This window comes from Portunus trituberculatus, chromosome 41 (genome assembly GCF_017591435.1).
Source record: "Portunus trituberculatus isolate SZX2019 chromosome 41, ASM1759143v1, whole genome shotgun sequence".
Taxonomy (NCBI): Eukaryota; Metazoa; Arthropoda; class Malacostraca; order Decapoda; family Portunidae; genus Portunus; species Portunus trituberculatus.
Genome location: NC_059295.1, coordinates 3,798,100 through 3,818,423, shown reverse-complemented (window position 1 = coordinate 3,818,423; position 20,324 = coordinate 3,798,100). Strand labels below are relative to the sequence as shown.

Genomic DNA, 20,324 nt, shown 5'->3' with positions numbered 1-20,324 from the left:
GTTGGGTGATGGATAACTTAAAAGAGGAGGGAAGAAGGGTGGGGAGGAGGAGGGAGATCACAGGAGGACCAGTCACCATCCATGAAAACATGTTTGTAAATTTTCTCCTGGTGTGATTCCTGTGAATCCACTAATGGAGTGCTGTGGCTCACTAACACTTGCACTCTCACTAGATTCCTTATTTTCATCACTAATAAGCCTCTTTGGTGTCACTGTAAGTTTCTAAATGAAAAACTACCAACAGAAAGCAGAAGAATGTTGTTTTTCTCAAGACTGTGGCAGGACTAGGGATGTGCACCGGTATCCGGTATACCGGAATACCGGTATTTTTTTTTGGTATTACCGCAATCCTGGTATGAGAATGGGACAATGGTGGCAGTGGGGAGTATTGAAAAGTTCGAGTATCTAGACATTCGAGTAATGAGTTTCCACTGTATATGGAAACAACCATTATAGTTAAAGATCAGCAACTCGAGTGCCCTGGTGAAAGTAATAGCCAAAAAAACACTTGAGTTGCCCGTGCTGGTCGAACTCAGGGAAAACACATTGTTGGACAACCAGTTTCTTCTTTCTTTGGCGTTCACCTCCACTACGTCGTGAACAATGGATTACGATACCTGGACACTACAACAGCTGAAGGACAAGCTGAGGAAGAAAACTGTTCGACTATCAAGAAGAAAAAAGGAGCTTGTTGAAAGGTGAGTGAAGTAACTTTGAGTGTATGGGTTAAGGTACTGTGAGGAAAATCAGCACCAGTGCACCATGATGTTACATAGAAAAATAAGACAGTGTGTAACCCATTAAAAACTGTACTGTGGCTAAGTAGTGCCCCTTTTATGATGGATGTCATGACATGAGGTTGAATTTGAGGCCCTCATTCATAGTCTGGATCCCAAGCACACAACACATATACTTCTTACCTGATAGGCTTCCCAATCCCTAACAACTGGTGGCATAGATTATTGCATAGTACTTCCACAATCTGGCTATATTGATAGTTTGTTTTAGTTAAATAAGATCAGGCTAGATTTTGGTATATTTTGTTGATTTTGTCATGTTAATATATGATAGCTTTTAATTAGCTTTTAATTGAGTGGGTTAGGCTAGAGTTTGTAATATTGTTAAATACTCTAGAAGAGTTATGGACTGAATGCACCATACAGAAAGTGTAATATACCACCTGCATGGTCCTAATGCACCACTCACAGTCTGAAAGTACCACCCTTCATGGTGGGTTAGCCTAGAGTTTGTAATTTTCCTAAATACCCTGGAACAGTTATGGACTGAATGCACCATATACAAAGTGTAATATACCTCTTGCATGGTCCTAATGCACCATTCACAGTCTGGATGTACCACTCTTCATGGTTTCAGTGCACTGATGTAAGGCCAGTTGATAATTTACATTTTAACTCTTGTAACTACTTGCTTGCTTAATACAGTTTATGATGAGACATAGTTATTCCCTCTACAAGTAAGGCTTATCACAGAGAAGAAAATAATGTGTAAGATCTAGAGTAACAAAATCCCTTTAAGTAGCAATACCTTAAGCAACTGTAGACAGATTATTAAAACCACAATATTAATACATCAGATTACCTAACAAAATGCCCACCAGCAACTTTTGTAATTATCATTGTTAATTAACCCTTTAAATTAAAGTCCACCTTAAGTTTTTACAGAGACATAAAAAAATTGTTTCAGTATGTTCTTCTTGTTTTTAATAGAAGACCTTTTTTGCTTTTGACACTTTTTTGATATCAGGCATAGTTTCTGAAATAATTGCAAGCAATGAAGTATCCCACATGGTCACCTCAAACAACTTTCAACGGACAGTGCTCAGCCTATTTGGGATCCCTCAGACAACCTTTTCTAGATGACATCACTCTTGATTAACTAATCCATATGAATGAATGATTTGTGTCCTCACTTGAGTTGTCTGTTTGAACGATCAAATTATGATAGAACTAGAGGTCACAGTAAAAAGATTTTTTGGCCACATTACTCAATGGATTTCTGAGCTTGCTTTTTCTCTATTCATGGCATCACTCTTTGGAACTCTCTTCCTGAGGAGGCTGTTGTTGTTACATATACTAATTGTCCATATGTAATTACATATGCCTATATGCCATTATTCCCACACTCAGCACAGAAAATCAACCTGCATCTCTATATACAGTAAGGTCCCGGGTTACGTCGGTCGGTAAGATTTAAAAAAATGAAAATTTATAAATCGTTATTGTTGGCCGCCAGGCGTCACTAGTGGTTACCTGCCACACCGCCCACCTCATGCTTGAATACAATAACACTCTACGTACCTCAGTTCCACCACACCATCATCCCTGGCAAGAGTGTTCCTACATCTGCGTTTGCTGACTATCTTAGTATCTTGCTCAATGGCACCAAAAAGAAAACTCCGGAGTGATAGCAGTGATGCTAAGAAAAGGAAAACCATTACGCTATAAGAAAAAGTGGACATAATTAAAAGACATGTCCGGAGCCTTCGCCTGGGCCACACGACACTCGCAGCTCACTTGCACCGTCTGCGCGTGTCTGCTGATCCCTATTGCCCTTTCCTATTGCATTTTCTGCTCCGCTGCCCACACTTCTACTCCCACCGCACTGCACTACGCTCCCAGCTGTCTGCCCTGGGCGTCGCAACATTCGACCTGCCTACCCTCCTGGCGGCTTCAGGCGTCCACCCCTCTGGCAACATGCAGTCCTTCACGTTCACGGCCCTAATCAACAACAAAAACAAGCAAGCTTGTGTTTCATATTCCTACATACTTGTAAATAATATAACAATATAACCTTTTACTTATATAACGCTTCTACTCCTACCGCACTCCACAAAGCTCCCAGCTGTCCGCCCTGGGTGTCACAACATTCGACCTGCCCACCCTCCTGGCGGCTTCAGGCCGCCCCTCTCGGCAACCTGCAGTCCTTCGCGTTCGCGGCCCTAATCAATATATTCCTACATAGTTGTAAATAATATACCAATATAACAATATAACCTTTTACTTACCTGAATAACCATAAAAAAATGATTGGTTGAAAACTCAATAATATGCTTTGAAAGTACAAAAACTCGAGTTATGTACAAAATCGACTTACGTCATGTTTCAGGAACGTAACTCTGACGTAACTCGGGACCTTACTGTATAGAGATCATGCCTATAGAAGTTTCATGTCACCTCCGTGCGCATGCGCACTGGGAACCACCAGCCCAGCTGGCCAACCATACCTCAGATCCTTTTTGTGCTCGGCATGGTGTTCACCTGCGCCTCTTCTCACTTCTTCCTACCTTTCTTTTGTGCCCGTTTCTTTGCCGCTTCCTTTTCTACTTCTCCCTGAGTTGCCATGGCCGCTCAGAGTTGTGTTGGATGCAAGAGGTAGTTGCCGGGCGAGGCTTTAGAGCCGCATTCCTGCTGTGTGTCTTGTCGGCCCACCATGTGTTCAGCCGAAGACCGGTGTAGTGAGTGTTTCCACCCCTCCCTTCTCCAGTTCCAAGCGTATGTGAAGGATGCTGAGAAGTGTTCTGCTAAGGAGAAGAAGCAGGCCAAGTCGTCTGGCGATTCCAGTGAGAAGTGTTCTTGCCGGCAGGAGCCAGCTTCTGAGGCCCCTTGGTCCAGCAGGTTTGTTGCTGTAGAGGCTGATCTAGCTGCTATGAAAGCTTCTATTGACCAGTTGTCAGTGGTTTTGTTGCCCCTTGCCTGCGGTTCCGCTTTTTCAGGGTTTGCAGACAGCAGAGCGAGTGTGCATCCGCCCCCCAGGTTGGTGCTGGGTGTAGCGGGGTCCCGGTCTCCCCCCAGCTCAGGCTCTTTGGTGGTGGCTTCTGGTAGTAGTGGAGTGAGTCTCTGTGTGTCCCCTCTCCCTGGTTTGGCTCTGGGAGTGAGTGGGGGGCAGGCTCCCTCTGTTCCAAGCCTTGTCCCGGAGTTGGCGGTCAGAGGAATGAGTTTGCGTACGGCCCTGCTTTCTATCCTGCTGCCGGTAGCAAGTGGTGTGCCTTCTCCCGCTGTTCCTGGCCCTTCCACGGAGTTTTCGGGGCTCGGTGGAATTAGCATATGTGCAGCCCCTCTCCTTAGTCTGGCTCTGAGTGGGAGGGGGGTCCAGTCCTCTGCTGTTTCAGGCTCTTCCTCGGACTTTTCTGGCTTCGGGGGTGTGAGCTTCAGTGCGGCCCCGCTCCCTACTGTGGTCCCAGTAGTGAATATGGTGCAGACTCCCGCTGTGTTAGGTGCTTCCAGGGAGTTTTCAGGTCTTGGTGGAATGAGCTTGCGTGCTTCAGGATTGAGTGGTTTGTAGGCTCCTGCTGATCCTGTTTCTTCCATGGCCAGTCCTGGGATCAGTGGATTGAGTCTAGTTGCTGCTCCTCTCTCTGGTAAGGCCTTGGGTGATTGTGGGGAGCTAGCTCCTGCCAAACCAGTCTCCTCCTTGGGCCTTGTTGGTGGCAGAGAAACAGGACTTCATACACCACAACTCCTTGGTGGGTTGCCGGGTGATGGCAATTTTGCAGGCTCGGGGCGTGTCTTCCATGGGCCTGCCTCATGTTGATTGGCTGCGTGGGTCAATGCCCTTGCAGGTTCTGCCCCGGCCAGTTGATGGAGGCGCGGACCCTGGTGGCGCAGTAGTTAGTCAGGCTGCTGCCACGGGTTGGCCTTCGTTTTCTGAAGAGGTGGATGAGGTTTTTGATGACGTTCCCTCAGGGGAGGCTGGCTCTCCGGATGAGGAGGGTGCATACTCCTTTCATGAGCTTTTTACCTCAGTGAGAGAGTCCTTGGGTCTCTCCATGCCCTCTTCTCTTGCCTCCACTCTTCAGACTGGGGTTGAGCGCACCTCTGGGACTTCACAGCCTAGCACCACTCCCTTGGTGCTGCTTCGTTCTCCTCTGGCTCTGGAGGTTCGCAGGGACCAACTGGGCTGTTCCCTGGGGATCTCTAATCCAGCTTCTCCCAAATTCGCCTTGCCCAGGAGGTGGGCTTCAAGGGCGGAGAGGTGGTACACTCTAGAAGAAGATTCCTGTGGGGCTCCTCCTCTCAATGATGAGCTGCTTCATTTGGTGGAGAGTAAAGATCTGTCTGTGAGTCTTCCCTGGCATATGGCTACTCATTTAGAGGATGTTTTGAGTAGTCTGGTTGATATCACATCCTGGACAGATCAGGGTCTTGGGGCCTTTGCTGGCCTTTCCAGTGCTGCCCCCCATAGGGGTTTGGACTGCCTGGGAGCTCTTGCCAGGGCAAATTTAGATATTATGCTGCCTTGTGAAATGCTCCGTTTAAGGATGATGATGTTACGCAGGCAGGCTGTGATGAGAAACCTCCCTACTACTTACGGTGACCGGGAGAGATGGCAGTTGATGTCTTCCCCCGTTGGCCCCCACCTTTTTGATGGTCATACTCTTGCAGCAATGGAGCAGAGGGAGCTTGAGTCCTCGCAACGGTCACTCGTTTCCCAGATTGCTCATGGCTTGGCTTCCTCAGCTCAGGGCGTCAGGGCTAAGGCCGTTGGGGCCATTGGTTCCCGACACCTTGCGCAGGTTGCGTCTCCTTTGGTTCTGCCCCCTCCTGCTCCTAAGGTGAGCGATTCCTTTCACTCGAGGAATCTTCCGTGGCCACTCAAGGGGCCATCGGGGGTCTCACAAGGGACACTGCAGAGGTGCTGCTGCTAGTTGGGCTTATCTGCAGCGGCACTGGCAGGAGTGGGAGAACATCGGCACCTGTGTGTGGGTGGTCAAGACTCTTCGGTATGGTTACATTCTTCCCTTCAACAGGGATCTGCTCCTCTCAAGCACGCCTGTGGAGTTTCCAGCGTACAGGGAGGGCTCGACCGTCATTCAGCTCTGGAGGCTGCGGTTTCTGGGATGCTGATAAAGGGAGCTATAGAACCGATGGTAGACCCTCAGGCCGGGTTTAATTCTCGTGTCTTCCTTGTGCCCAAGTCCACAGGGGGCTGGAGATCGATTTGCAACCCTTCGGACATAAATCGTTTCCTGGTGGTGACCCACTTTCGCATGGAGATAGTTTCGTCAGTGCTGGAGTCAATGGCCGAGGGCGAGTGGATGATGTCCTTGGACCTGCGGGACGCTTACTATCAGGTTCCTGTCTGCGGTTCGTCTGGCAGGGCAGAGTTTACCAGTTTCGGACCCTGTGCTTCAGCCTTGCCACGGATCCTCAGGTCTTTACCAAGGTGATGGCTTCCATGTCAGCTTGGGCCCATCACCTCAGCATACCCTTACGTCGTTATGTGGACGATTGGCTGATTTCTGGTCCTTCTTGGGCTTCATGCCTCGACAATGTCCGGTCTCTTCTGCTTCTATGTTCTTGAGTGGGGATTCAGGTCAGCTGGGTCAAATCCGATCTGTCTCCCAGCCAGAGGAAGCAGTTTTTAGGTATGGTTCTCGACACCGTCAGAGCCCGAGTCTTCCCGTCGCCAGATTGGGTCAACTGATTTCAGGCAGTTGCCCGACAGTTTCTGCTAGCCAAGGCTCCACCAGTGTCCCTCTGGAGGTCTTTGCTGGGACATCTTGTGTCCCTAGCACGGTTAGTGCCAGGTGGGCTCCTGCGGATGCAGGCTGTGCAGTGGTGAAAGAGGCATTGACGGGCTGCTTCCGACTCAGATTTGTGGCAAGTGGCTCCAAGTCGTCAGTGTTTGCAAGATCTTGCTTGGTGGTTGGTTCCAGATCAGCTTCTGAAAGACGCCCTGTTTGTAGTGCCGCCCCCGGAACAAACCCTGTTCTCAGATGCTTCCCAGCTTGGGTGGGGAGCTCACCTGGGAGATTCTCTGGCTTCGGGAGTCTGGACTGTGGAGGAGCAGGAGCTCCACATAAATCATCTGGAGCTTTTTGGCAGTCTTTCTGGCTCTCCAGAATTTTCAGCAGGCCTTGTCAGGATCGGTGGTGTCTGTGATGTCCGACCACTCAACAGTGGTTGCCTATCTCAGGAGGTCCAGGGGCACTTGTTCCAAACCTCTGTCGACCTTAGCAGAGACAGTTCTCTGATGGTGTAAGAGCCAGTCCACCTCTCTGTGCCCTGTTTTCGTTCCAGGACTCCGCAATGTAATTACGGATGTTCTCAATTGGGAGTGTGTCGGTTCAGAGTGGATCCTACATCCCGAAATTTGCAGGAAAGTTTTCCAGGTGTGGGGATCTCCTCTGATAGATCTGTTTGCCACGGCACTGACTCGCCGTCTGCCCCTGTATGTTTCTCCTCTTCTGAATCAGGGAGCCTGGCGACAGGATGCGTTCTCTTTTCCGTGGGACGGTCTGGATCTGTGCACCTTTCCACTTTTTGCTCTGATCCGCCGTGTTCTGGTGAGGATTCGCGAGTCGCAGGCTGTGCGTATGACACTAATGGCTCCTCTTTGGCCTCAGGGAGACTGGTTTCCCCTGTTGCTGGACCTGCTCGTGGACAGTCCCTGGGTTTTTCCCATGTGGCGGTCTCTTCTTCGACAACCTCACCATCCCCTCTTCTACGGTTCTCCGGAAAAGCTCCATATTCACACGTGGCGACTCTCCAGCATCTCTTCCGAGTGCGAGGTTTTTTGTGCAAGGCTGCTAAGTTCATGTCCCGACCAGTCAGGCAGTCCTTTACCTCAGTTTATCAGGCAAAGTGAAGAGTCTTTTGTGGTTGGTGTAAGTCGAGGGGTTTGGATCCGTGCTCTGCCTCTGTAGAGCAGCTGGTAGACTTTTTCATTTTCCTTTTTGAGTCAAAGCACCTGTCAGCATTAGCAATTAGGGGTTATCATTGTGCCCTAGCTCCTGTTATGCGTCAGTCAGGCATAGACCTTTCACCGATCCAGACTTTTCTTCTGTTCCTCTCCTTTGTAGTCTCTTGTCCACCTCGTTTGCCTCAGTTACCTGCCTGGGACCTTTCTCTGGTCCTTTGATCCTTGTTACGTCCTCCTTATGAGCCATTTCGGTCAGCCTCACTGAGGGATGTCTCGCTTAAGACCGTGTTTCTTCTGGCGCTTGCATCATCTCATCGGGTTAGTGGGCTTCACAGCCTGTCGGCTGAGATGCGTCACTCCAAGGGATGGACATCCATGACCTTTTCCTTTGCCCCTGATTTCCTGGCTAAGACTCAGTGTCCAGGCCAGCATTCATTCGACAAATTCACGATTCCTGCTCTTCTTGATTCTGTTGGTGAGGATGAGGTAGACCGCCTTCTTTGTCCGGTTCCGGCAGTCTGTGAGTATCTTCACAGGACTAGGGATTGTCAGCCGTCCTGCTTTAGGTTGTTGGTCACAGTTTCGGATCCCAGACGAGCTGTCCACTCTCATACCTTGTCTAAGTGGATTTGTCAGGTGATTTGGGGAGCCTATGTGAGTGTCTTGGAGGAGCAGTTGCGCTTTCTGAAAGTGAACGCACATAAGGTTCGGGCTATTGCGACCAGTGTTCTCTTTAGAAAAGTTAAGAGTCTGGTCTTGGTCCTCAAGGCTGGCACGTGGAAGAGTATGACCATCTTTGCCTCCTTTTACTCGTACCTAAGAGATGTTACTCATAGGTATTTAGATACTTTTTCCCTTGGGCCGATAGTTTCAGCGCTGATGCTGGTTTAGTTTCATTCTGGTTTTTCCTTGTTGTCAGCAACAAGATTTACAGATACGTAATTTTTCCATTTTTGGGTATTTTGGAGATCATGTCTGCTCTCTTCGGGGTTCTGTTACACCCTCCCACCTATACTTGGGAATCTGGCATATGTAATTACATATGGGTAATTAGTATATGTAACAACAAAATAGTTTTTTTTAAAGTAAAATTTGTTTTGTGAATATACTTACCCATATGTAATTACATAGTAAGAGGTTCCCCTCTTCCCTCCCCTCTGTGTTTCTGTCAATTTTGGCAGAAAGGATCTGAGGTATGGTTGGCCAGCTGGGCTGGTGGTTCCTGGTGCGCATGCGCATGGAGATGAAGTGGAACTTCTATAGGCATGATCTCTATATATAGAGGTGCTGGTTGATTTTCTGTGTTGAGTGTGGGAATAATGGCATATAGGCATATGTAATTACATATGGGTAAGTATATTCACAAAAAAAGTTTTTACTTTAAAAAACTATTTTTCATCCACCACTGTCCATTCTTTCAAATGCCATATTGAAAAGTTTATTGCTTTACACCTATATGAGTTCTGCCAGTTTCTTTTCCTGCCAGTTTTGTTGGATCTGAAATTAGCTAACCACCAGAATTTTTTTTTTTATGTGTGGGGGGGTGGGGTAGAAGATACAACTGTGACAGGTGAGGGAGAAGACCCTCATCAAGGCAAGAACTGATAAATCAATACAGCACTAATGATAAATACTTCCTTCATGATGCTTGCATTAATGTACTGTGTGCATTGAGACTTAGAAGTTGGTGTATTCTGCATTTAGTCTGGTGCAATATATCCATTTCCCAGCTTCAGTATTTATAGCTCCTGCTGTAACTTAAGTTGCAGTTTAGATATCATTATTCACTTAGTGCTAGTTATGTCTGCACAAAATTCTATGAATTCATTGGATATTCCCAAATACCTTTAAATTAAGAAATATGTCTCAGCTAGCTACAAGTTTAATTCAGTTTTATGATTTGTGATTTGTGGTTATGTGAATCATGAACACTAATTAATAAATAACTTAGTAAGATCAGTTAGAGTGAGATTGTATATTCATCTTAATCATTATTTGCAGGTTGACTTTTTATGACTGTAACAAGAACTTCTCACACAATGATGTGTACACAAAGAGATGAACCAGGTGGAAAGGGAAAAAGAGAGAGAACTGAAGAGTGAAGCTAAGGCAAAAACAGAGGAAGGACAGAGAATGAAAAGAAGTTTTACTGGAGAGTGCTAGACATGAGACTGAGGAAATGGTATATTCGGGAAAGGGAAGGAAAGCATTAAGAGTCCTGTATATAAACATAGATGGGTTTATATCAGGAAGTTTGAAAGTGAGAGATTATATAGTGGAGAAAGGGCTAGATGTTGTATGTATGACAGAAATAAAGTTATGTGAAGATGTCCAAGTGAATTTTAAAAAGCAAGGATACAATGTTTGGAGAAGAGACAGAAAGGCAAAAGCAAGAGGAGGAGTATTAATCATGACTTAGAGAATATGTATGTGGAAGAGACACAGTCCGTAGATGGACTGGCAGAGGTTTTAAGTATAACAATAAGGACCAATGGGAGGGAAAAAAGGAGTATCATAGTTGCATATGTACCACCAAAGGATGATGTGCTACAACTGGCAATGGTAAACACATTGGATCAATGGGTGAAAGATTATACAAGATATAGAGGGGAAGATGATCCATCAATGCTGGTTTTGGTATTTACAAAAAAAAACCGGAGCCATGTCCAAACATCAAATATCATACTCCAATAGGAAAAAGTGATAATGTCGTCCTAGAAATTGAATTGGAGGATTGGCAAATTTTGGAATATAATGAGGGACACAAACACAAGAGACGTCAAATTTTGGAGTATTAAAAAGTTATTTTGGTAGTATTGATTGGAAAGAAATTATAGATTAAACGAATACTTACCAAGTGTGAAGTTTGATCTTGGTTTCATGAACATTTAACTGCGTCACTGAGGTAGTAAACGCAAAGTTTGACCACCCTGACCGAAAAGTAGAAGCATTAGAATAGTTAATTTTCTCGATAACTGAATAAGTGATAATTCCTCATTGGATCCAAGACCTGCAACATAATCTACAGGATAAGGAAATGGTATATAAAAGAGAAGGAAGAGGAAAAAGTGGAACAAGTTTAACTAAAAGTGATAAAGGCAAGAGACTAAAAATTATGTATACGAACATAGACGGGGTTTTATCAAGTAAATTAGAATTAAGAGATTACATAAAGAAAGAAGAACCGGATATTGTATGCCTGGCTGAAACAAAACTAAATGAGGCAATCAAAATAGACTTGGATAATAGGTATGATGTATGGAGGAGAGACAGAGGGTGTAAAGGAGGAGGAGGAGTCATGATAATGTTAAGTAAGGAGATGGTGATAAACCAAGTGGAATGTGGGAAGGAAAAGCAGAAGTACTGTACGTTAAGATGCATAATAATAAGAAAGAGTTAACAATCATTGTAACATATGTGCCACCAAAAACAAATTCATGACCAATCAAGAATATAAAGACATGATAGATGACACAATAAGGAGTCTAACGAGAATCGTTAAAGAAAGGAGAAGTGATATTAGTAGGAGATTTCAACTGTAAAGAAGTGGACTGGGAAAATTATGAAAGTGGTATGGGGGAAGAAGCCTGGGGAGAAAGATTCTTGAACCTAATGATAGATAATATGATGGACCAGAGAGTAAAGGAATGCACAAGATTCAGAGGAAACGACGAGCCGGCGAGATTGGACCTAGTTTTTACAAGGGGTATACAAATGAATGATGATATAAGATATAAGTGCACATTGGGAAAGAGTGACTATGTAATATTAGAAATGGATATGGAAGAGGGAAAGGAAGATAGAGACGATTCATACAAAGGAGACCGATTAAATTACAGAAAGGCTGATATTGAGAATCTCAAGAACTATTTTAAAAACGTAAACTGGGAGGAGATGGAAAACTCAGAGACGATGCAAGAGAAGTATAACTTATTTTTGGAAATATACAAAACAGGAGTCACGGAATATGTCCCGAAATATAGACCTAAAGAAGAAGGAAAGAAAGATTGGTTTAATGCAAGATGTGCTATGGCAAAGGAGAAAAGAGATGGAGCATGGAAAAGGTGGAGGAGAAATATAAATCCAATACATAAGGAAAACTTCAAGGCAGCAAGAAATTAATATGTTAAGGTGAGGAAGGAAGAGGAAAAGAACTTTGAAAAGGACATTGTCGAAAAATGTAAGGAGCAACCAAAATTGTACTACATATTCATAAATGGAAAAATTAGGCAAAAAGAAACAATAGAAAGGTTAAAAGTAGAGAACGGGATGGTGGAAGACCCAAAATGTATGGCAGAACTATTAAATAATAAATTTCAGGAGGTCTTTACTAAGGAATCTAAATTTGAAAGTCCACAGGGTAATAGAGAGACAGTCTATATGAAAGATATTAAAGTAACCAAGCCTGAAATAAGAGTTAATGAAGGAACTGGAAGAAGAGAAGGCAATGGGACCGGATGAAGTCTCAGGCAGAATACTGAAAGAATGTAGGGAAGAACTAGCAAGTCCTATATACATCATAAAATGCTCAATTGAAAATGGAACAGTACCAGTAGAATGGAAAAGAGCTGAGGTGGTTCCCATATATAAAAGCAGAATGAAGGAAGAACCTTTAAATTACAGACTGGTATCACTAACTAGTGTAATATGCAAGATGTGTGAAAGAATGATAAAGAAACAATGGATCGAGTTCCTTGAAGACAACAAATTAATATCAAATAGCTAATTTGGTTTTAGAAAAGACGGTCATGTGTATCTAATTTATTGAGTTTCTATTCTAGAATAGTTGATAGAGTACAAGAGAGAGAGGGATGGGTTGACAGTATTTATTTGGATTTAAAAAAGGTGTTTGACAAAGTGCCACATGCAAGATTACTATGGAAGATAGAGGAGAAGGGTGGCTTAAAAGGAAGCACATTGAGATGGATAGAAAATTATTTGAGGGGAGAGAAATAAGGACGGTAGTTAAAGATATGAAATCCAAGTGGAGAGCAGTAGAAAGCGGAGTGCCACAGGGGTCACTATTGGCACCAATACTTTTCCTCATTTATATTAACGACATGCCAGAAGGAGTGAACAGCTCCATAAATCTGTTTGCAGATGATACGAAACTGTGCAGAGTTATAAAGCAAAAAGAGGATTGTGAAATACTGCAAGAATGGAGTAAAAAGTGGGAAATGAATTCAATGTGAACAAAAGCCATGTCATGGAAATGGGAAAGAGTGAAAGACGACCCGTGGGAATCTATAAGATGGGAGATGGAGTAGAACTGGAGAAAGTAAAAAAGGAAAAAGACTTAGGAGTGACGATGGAAGAAAACAATCAACCGGTAAGCCATATTGATAGAATTTTTAGAGAAAAATATAATTTGCTAAGGAATATTGGAGTAGCATTTCACTACATGGACAAATAAATGATGAAGAAATTGATAAGTACTATAATAAGACCCAGATTGGAATATGCAGGAGTAGTGTGTACCCCTCATAAAAAGAAACACATAAGGAAGTTGGAGAGACTACAAAAAATGGCTACAAGAATGGCTCCAGAATTTGAAGGGATGACATATGAGGAGAGACTAAAGGCTATGGATCTACCAACCCTGGAACAAAGAAGGAAGAGAGGAGATATGATACAAGTTTATAAATTGATCAACGAAATGGACCAAGTGGATAATGAGAAACTGATCCTGAGAGAAGAATATGACACTATGGATCTACCAACCCTGGAGCAGAGAAGAGAGAGAGGTGATCTGATACAAGTTTATAAATTGATTAATGGAAAGGATCAAGTGGATAATGAGAAACTAATCCTGAGAGAAGAATATGACATTAGAAGCACAAGATCGCATAGTAAGAAACTGAGGAAGGGAAGATGTCTGAGAGATGTTAAAAAAATATAGTTTCCTACAAAGATGTGTTGAGACTTGGAACAGTTTATGTGAGGAAGTGGTGTAAGCAACGAGTGTGCATAGTTCTAAGAAAAATTGGATAAGTGTAGATATGGAGACGGGGCCACACGAGCATAAAGCCCAGGCCCTGTAAAACTACAACTAGGTAAATACACATTTTATCTACTTATATTTACTATTTTATACATAACAATGTATAAAATAGTAAATGACATTGAAAAAATAGAACGTGGGAAAAGTGGAATGCATTGAATGATGAAGTTGTTACAGTACATAATGTGCATAACTTTAAAGAAAAATTGGATAAATGAGGACAGGATACTGTGAGACCCTCTTGAACCGTGTACAATACAACTAGGTAAGTACACACATGATGGCAATCACTCAGAATGGATGTACGAACAGCTGCTCCTAATGGGATTCTTACTACTCCAAGGAAAACAGCCTGGTGATGTATTGCAGGGGGAATGGGGGCTAATTTTTAGTTTCCTGTCTCCAAATTGTGATATATTGCTGTAGTGAAACAATACACACAATAATGGAAAACAATATAAGTGTAGATGGCACAACCAGTGATGTAAACAAAAGCAATGGCTTGAGAGCCAGGAGTGAGGCCAGCAGGATAATTGAGACTCTGCTGAGGTTAAGGCAATTGGGAAAGTTTAGTGGTGCAAGGGAGTTCTCTGGCTTTAGAGAGGAAAATACCAACATGAAAATAATAATAGCAGTGGAAAGAGAAGTTAGGTACATAAGGGAAATGCTAGTCAGAATGTTGGAAGAGCAGGATCAGCTGTTTGAAGAAACTGAATGGCTGAAGGAGAAATGTGGTAAATTGGAGGAAGTGATGATGGTGAACAGAGATGTAAGTAACATTGGAAGAAATAAAAAAAAAAAAGGAAAAGTGTAAGTGTTATGAAGTGGCATTGGAAGGACTAAGAGAACAGGTGGATGCAAGATTACTGTGGAAGTTAGAGGAGAAGGGTGGCTTAAAAGGAATCACATTGAGATGGATGGAAAGTTATTTGAGGGGGAGAGATATAAGGACAGTTGTTAAAGATATGAAGTCCAAGTGGAGAGCAGTAGAAAGCGGAATGCTGCAGGGGTCAGTATTAGCACCAATACTTTTCCTCATATACATAAACGACATGCCAGATGGAGTGAACAGCTACATAAATCTGTTTGCGGATGATACAAAACTATGCAAAGTTATAAAAGCAAAAAGAGGATTGTGAAATACTGCAGGAAGACCTAAATACGATTTGGGAATGGAGTAAAAAGTGGGAAATGGAATTCAATGTGGACAAAAGCCATGTCATGGAAATAGGAAAGAGTGAAAGACGACCAATGGGAATCTATAAGATGGGAGATGGAGTAGAACTGGAGAAAGTAAAAAAGGAAAAGGACTTTGGAGTGACGATGGAAGAAAACAATCAACCGGTAAGCCGTATTGATAGAATTTTCAGAGAGACATATAATTTGCTAAGGAATATTGGATTAGCATTTCACTACATGGACAAAGAAATAATGAAGAAATTGATAAGTACTATAATAAGACCCAGATTGGAATATGATGGAGTTGTGTGGACCTCCATAAAAAAAAACACATAAGGAAGTTGGAGAGACTACAAAAAATGGCTACAAGAATGGTTCCAGAATTTGAAGGGATGACATATGAGGAGAGACTAAAGGCTATGGATCTACCAACCCTGGAGCCTTCTCCCAAAGCTTTGAATTTTATTCCTATTTTATTATATGTATTTTAATATTTTATTTAGTTTTATTGTCTTTTTAGTTTTTAACTACTGTATTGTTTTTAACTGCTATGTATTTCAAGTTTTAAGTTTTATTTAGTTTTAGTTATATCATTTATTTTAGTTTTTTACCCTTTTACTGTATTGTTTTTAATTAATTTTAATTAGTTTATATATATATATATATATATATATATATATATATATATATATATATATATATATATATATATATATATATATATATATATATATATATATACACATTGATTTCATTTAATTTTATGTAGAGGTGCCATATGACCATTGTTGTTGCGGCGCCAAAAAATAAAATCCATCCATCCATCCTACCAACCCTGGAACTGAGAAGGGAGAGAGGGGATCTGATACAAGTTTATAAATTGATTATCGGAATGGATCAAGTGGATAATGAGAAACTGATCCTGAGAGAAGAATATGACATTCGAAGCACAAGATCGCATAGTAGAAAACTGAGGAAGGGAAGATGTCTGAGAGATGTTAAAAAATATATTTTCCCGCAAAGATGTGTTGAGACTTGGAACAGTTTGAGTGAGGAAGTGGTGTCAGCAAAGAGTGTGCATAGTTTCAAAGAAAAACTGGATAAGTGTAGATATGGAGACGGGGCCAGACGAGCGTATAGCCCAGGCCCTGTAAAACTACACCTAGGTAAATACATCTAGATAAATACAACTAGATAAATACACACACACACACACCATGCCAACAAGACGTGCTGAGCAACTCGCAAGGAAAGCTTCAACAAGGAGTTGGAACCTGACCTAGACATATGTGCATGGGGATAGTGGGCCATAGGGTTCTCCTGTCTCCATAATGAATAAGTTTTTGGATCGTATAGACGGAAAAATGGAGAGAGAGATGGAACTGAGTGGTGTGGCCAGACGTATGACAACAATACATATGCCATTTTCTGAATACCAGCAGTGTATTGAAACACCTGTTGGACTGAGGATATTGACTGAAGATACTATGGACAAGGACTTTTCTGGATTTAGGGATGAAAGAGGTAATATTAGGAGGTTGATCAATGTGGAAAGAGAGTTAAGGTACATGAAGGAAGTGATGTCGAGTTTAATGGACAAGCAGGAGAGACTGATAACAGAAAACACAGAACTAAGATTGAGATTAGTCGAATATGAGAAGGTTAGTGTAACAAATCAGGGATTAAAGGAGGAGATGCAGGAGGTAAAGAAAAAAAAAGTTTTTGGATCGTATAGACGGAAAAATGGAGAGAGAGATGGAACTGAGTGGTGTGGCCAGACGTATGACAACAATACATATGCCATTTTCTGAATACCAGCAGTGTATTGAAACACCTGTTGGACTGAGGATATTGACTGAAGATACTATGGACAAGGACTTTTCTGGATTTAGGGATGAAAGAGGTAATATTAGGAGGTTGATCAATGTGGAAAGAGAGTTAAGGTACATGAAGGAAGTGATGTCGAGTTTAATGGACAAGCAGGAGAGACTGATAACAGAAAACACAGAACTAAGATTGAGATTAGTCGAATATGAGAAGGTTAGTGTAACAAATCAGGGATTAAAGGAGGAGATGCAGGAGGTAAAGAAAAAAAAATTATATACTAAAAGCTACATGTCACGACTACGAAGACTCCATAAGTACAAGATGGTATTGCAGACAGAGTAGCAATTGTATTGAGTGAAAATAAGCTGAAGGAATTACAAAATGCATGGAGGCAAGAACAGGAAGAGGAAAAAGTTAAATTTTCAGAGGTAGTAAAGAAACATTCAGGAAAAAACAAAAGACGCTGTAATACAAGTAATAAAGGTGAAGGAAGATCTAGTGTGAGATGCAGTGGATAAAAAGAAATGTTTCATTATTTTGGGGATGAAGGAAAAAAAATCCAAACAAGTTCACAAGAGAGCGTGAGGAAAGAGAATTGGCTAAAACTTTTATCAAACAGGTCCAGGACAGCACACAGGAGCTGGACCAGGAGGTGGAGGAAGTTATTAGGTTGAGAAGATACAGTGAAGGAGGTAGGAGACCAATGAATGTGAGAATGAGATCCCAAGTGGTGGTGGAAGAAATTATGACTAGGAAAGGGAAGCTGGTCGATGATACTGAACACAAAGATATAACATAACATAACATAAATAATATGATAACAAAGGGCCACCAGGGCCCATCTGGGTTATCCTGTATTAGTCGCACAGCGACCTCGTCATCAGTACTTAAAGATACACTTACAAGTACACAATACATTATATACTAATTCTAAATATTTGGCCCATTAACAGGGCTAAGTCCTGCAGCGAATTCCTCTACAATCTGTGATCCCCATACATGGGGATCATGTCTTGTTTAACTATGGTAAATTTCTTATAAAACCTATCATGCAGCGCTATACATAATTATAAATCTAATAAATTTAAGTGCTTATCTAATCTGTTTTTAAACATTGTCAAACTAGTGCTATTTACAACCCTCTCTGGCAAAGCATTCCAGAAGTCTACCACCCTATGACTAAAGAAATATTTTCTTGTATCTAACCTGCAGCCTTGCTTTCTAATCTTCCTGTCATGATTTCTAGTCCTACTTCCCTCCTCTAAGGTAAAGAAAGATCTAACATCTATGTAGTTTGTATCTGAGAACATTTTAAATAACTCTATCATATGCCCTCTTATACATCTCCTCTCAAATGAAAACATGTTTAATTCCTTTAATCTATCTCTATACTCCAGGCACTTTAATGCTGGTATCATCCTAGTTGCTCTTCTCTGAACTGCTTCTAACATGTTGATATCCTGCCTATAATGGGGTGACCAGGCCTGTATGCAATACTCTAAATGGGGCCTAACATAGGAATTATATAAGCTATGCACCACTTCCTTACTTTTATAACTAACATTTCTATTTATAAAACCCAGGATCCTATTTGCCCTATTTCTTGCTTCTAAACATTGCTTTGAAAATTTCATAGTCCTGTCTCTCACTACTCCTAAATCCTTTCCCTCCTCTACTGCCTCTAGCCAACATCCCTCCATCTCATAGCTAAAGTTTGTGTTGTCTTTACCTAAATGCATAACCTGACACTTTTTAGAATTAAACTCCATCTGCCACCTGTCTGCCCATGCTATCAGCCTATCCAGGTATTGTTGTATTCTGTAATTGTCCTTTTCACCCTGTAATGCATATGCTATCTTAGTATCATCTGCAAACTTTGATACTTTGCTACTAATTCCTATATCTAAATCGTTAATGTACACCAAGAAAAGAAGAGGTCCTAGCACTGATCCTTGGGGTACCCCACTAACCACTTCCTTCCACTCAGACATTGCCCCATTTAATACTACTCTCTGTTTCCTATCAGAAAGCTATTCACTAATCCAGTCAACTAACCTACCCCCTATCCCATGTAGTCTCAATTTGTACACTAGCCTCCTATGTGGTACCTTATCAAACACCTTGCTAAAATCTAGATACATAACATCTATGCTATTTCCATCATCTAACTCCTTGGTAATATATTCTAAGATATCGAGCAAATTTGTAAGACAGGACCTCCCTGATCTAAAGCCATGTTGGGTATCTCTAATTAATCTATTCTCATTTAAATGCTTTCCTTAATGATTTTTTCTAGTATCTTACATACTATACTAGTTAAACTGATCGGTCTATAATTATTCGCATCATTCTTCCTACCTTTTTTAAATATTGGTGAAACATTAGCTAACTTCCAATCCTGAGGTATCTCAGCAAACCTAAGTGATCTTTCAAAGATTAACTTAAGTGCTTCAGAAATACTGTCTACACCCTCCCTAAGTACTCTGGCATGTAGCTCATCAGGACCACTAGCTTTCCTATCGTCTAGTTCAAGAATAAATTTCCTAATAATTCCCAGTTTTATAACAATATTTTCTAAAGCTCTTAAACTACTCGTCACACTGTTTGTAACTGGATTTCCTATTCTTTCCCTTGTAAATACTGAAGAAAATTGTTCATTCAATAATTCTATGTCTTCATTTTGATCCACTACTACACCATCTTTTATGAGTGGTCCAATCCTATCCTTATTTCTTTTATCACTGACCTTGTAATAACTATATAATTTTTTTGGGACTTTTACTCCCAACTCTAGCTAGTTTTATCTCTGCCTGCCTTTTACTTTTTTTTATAACCTTACTCAAATCATCCCTGACCTGTCTGTACCTAATCAAATCTACATCTTCCCCACTTTTCTGCAACTCTCAATATGCCCTCTTCTTCTCTCTGATCTGTCTACCTATCTTGTGAGTCCACCATAATGGCTTCCTGTTTCTCTGCCTTATATCTTTGTAAGGGACACACTGCATCACTATACCCTTTACTACAACCTTAACCCCTTCGTGCCGGATGTTAAAAAAGCCCGCCTGTATGATATACGGGTGGTAGTGCCACCCAGCAGAGGAAACTGTGCAAGCTTGTCATACTTGTCATCTTTGTGTATTATGCTGCTATTTTTTTTAGTTACCATATCGCCTACGAAGAGGAAAGTGGACGCTTCTCTCCTCGGAGAAAGAGAGAGAGAGAGAGAGAGAGTGACATTTGCTAATATTTTAGACACAAGTGGGACGCATGTAGCTTATCTTTCGAGATGAAGAGGGGGAGGGAGGGAAGGAGAGAGAGAGAGAGAGAGAGAGAGAGAGAGAGAGAGAGAGAGATTGTTGTTTTTGTTTGTGTGTGTGTGTGTGTGTGTGTGTGTGTGTGTGTATTTACCTAATTGTATTTACCTAATTGTAACATACGGAAAAGAGCTATGCTCGTGTTGTCCCGTCTCCATATCTATTAATGTCCAGCTTTTTCTTAAAATCATGAATATTCCTTGCGTTGACCACTTCCACGTCTAAACTATTCCATGCTTCCACTCTTCTATGAGGAAGCTATATTTTTCACATCTCTCCTATAAGTGGCCATTTTAGTTTTTTCCCATGCCCTCTCGACATTTTTTCATTCCACATAC

General features: G+C 41.9%; 1 protein-coding gene across 2 annotated transcripts in view; it reads left to right on the top strand.

Moving 5' to 3' along the window:
* The window catches only part of LOC123516806 (2-oxoglutarate and iron-dependent oxygenase domain-containing protein 3-like), a 188,299-nt gene extending 178,307 nt beyond the window's left edge, over window positions 1-9,992 (top strand). The window contains exons 7-8 of one of the 2 annotated variants that reach the window (XM_045276487.1): window positions 634-698; window positions 9,664-9,992. In XM_045276487.1, the coding sequence (XP_045132422.1) occupies window positions 634-637 (4 nt within the window). In that variant the 3' untranslated portion in view covers window positions 638-698; window positions 9,664-9,992. Of the gene's footprint in view, window positions 1-633; window positions 699-9,663 lie in introns of those variants that run through there. The other variant, XM_045276488.1, reaches the window with a different exon arrangement.
* The last annotated feature ends 10,332 nt before the right edge of the window (window positions 9,993-20,324 follow it).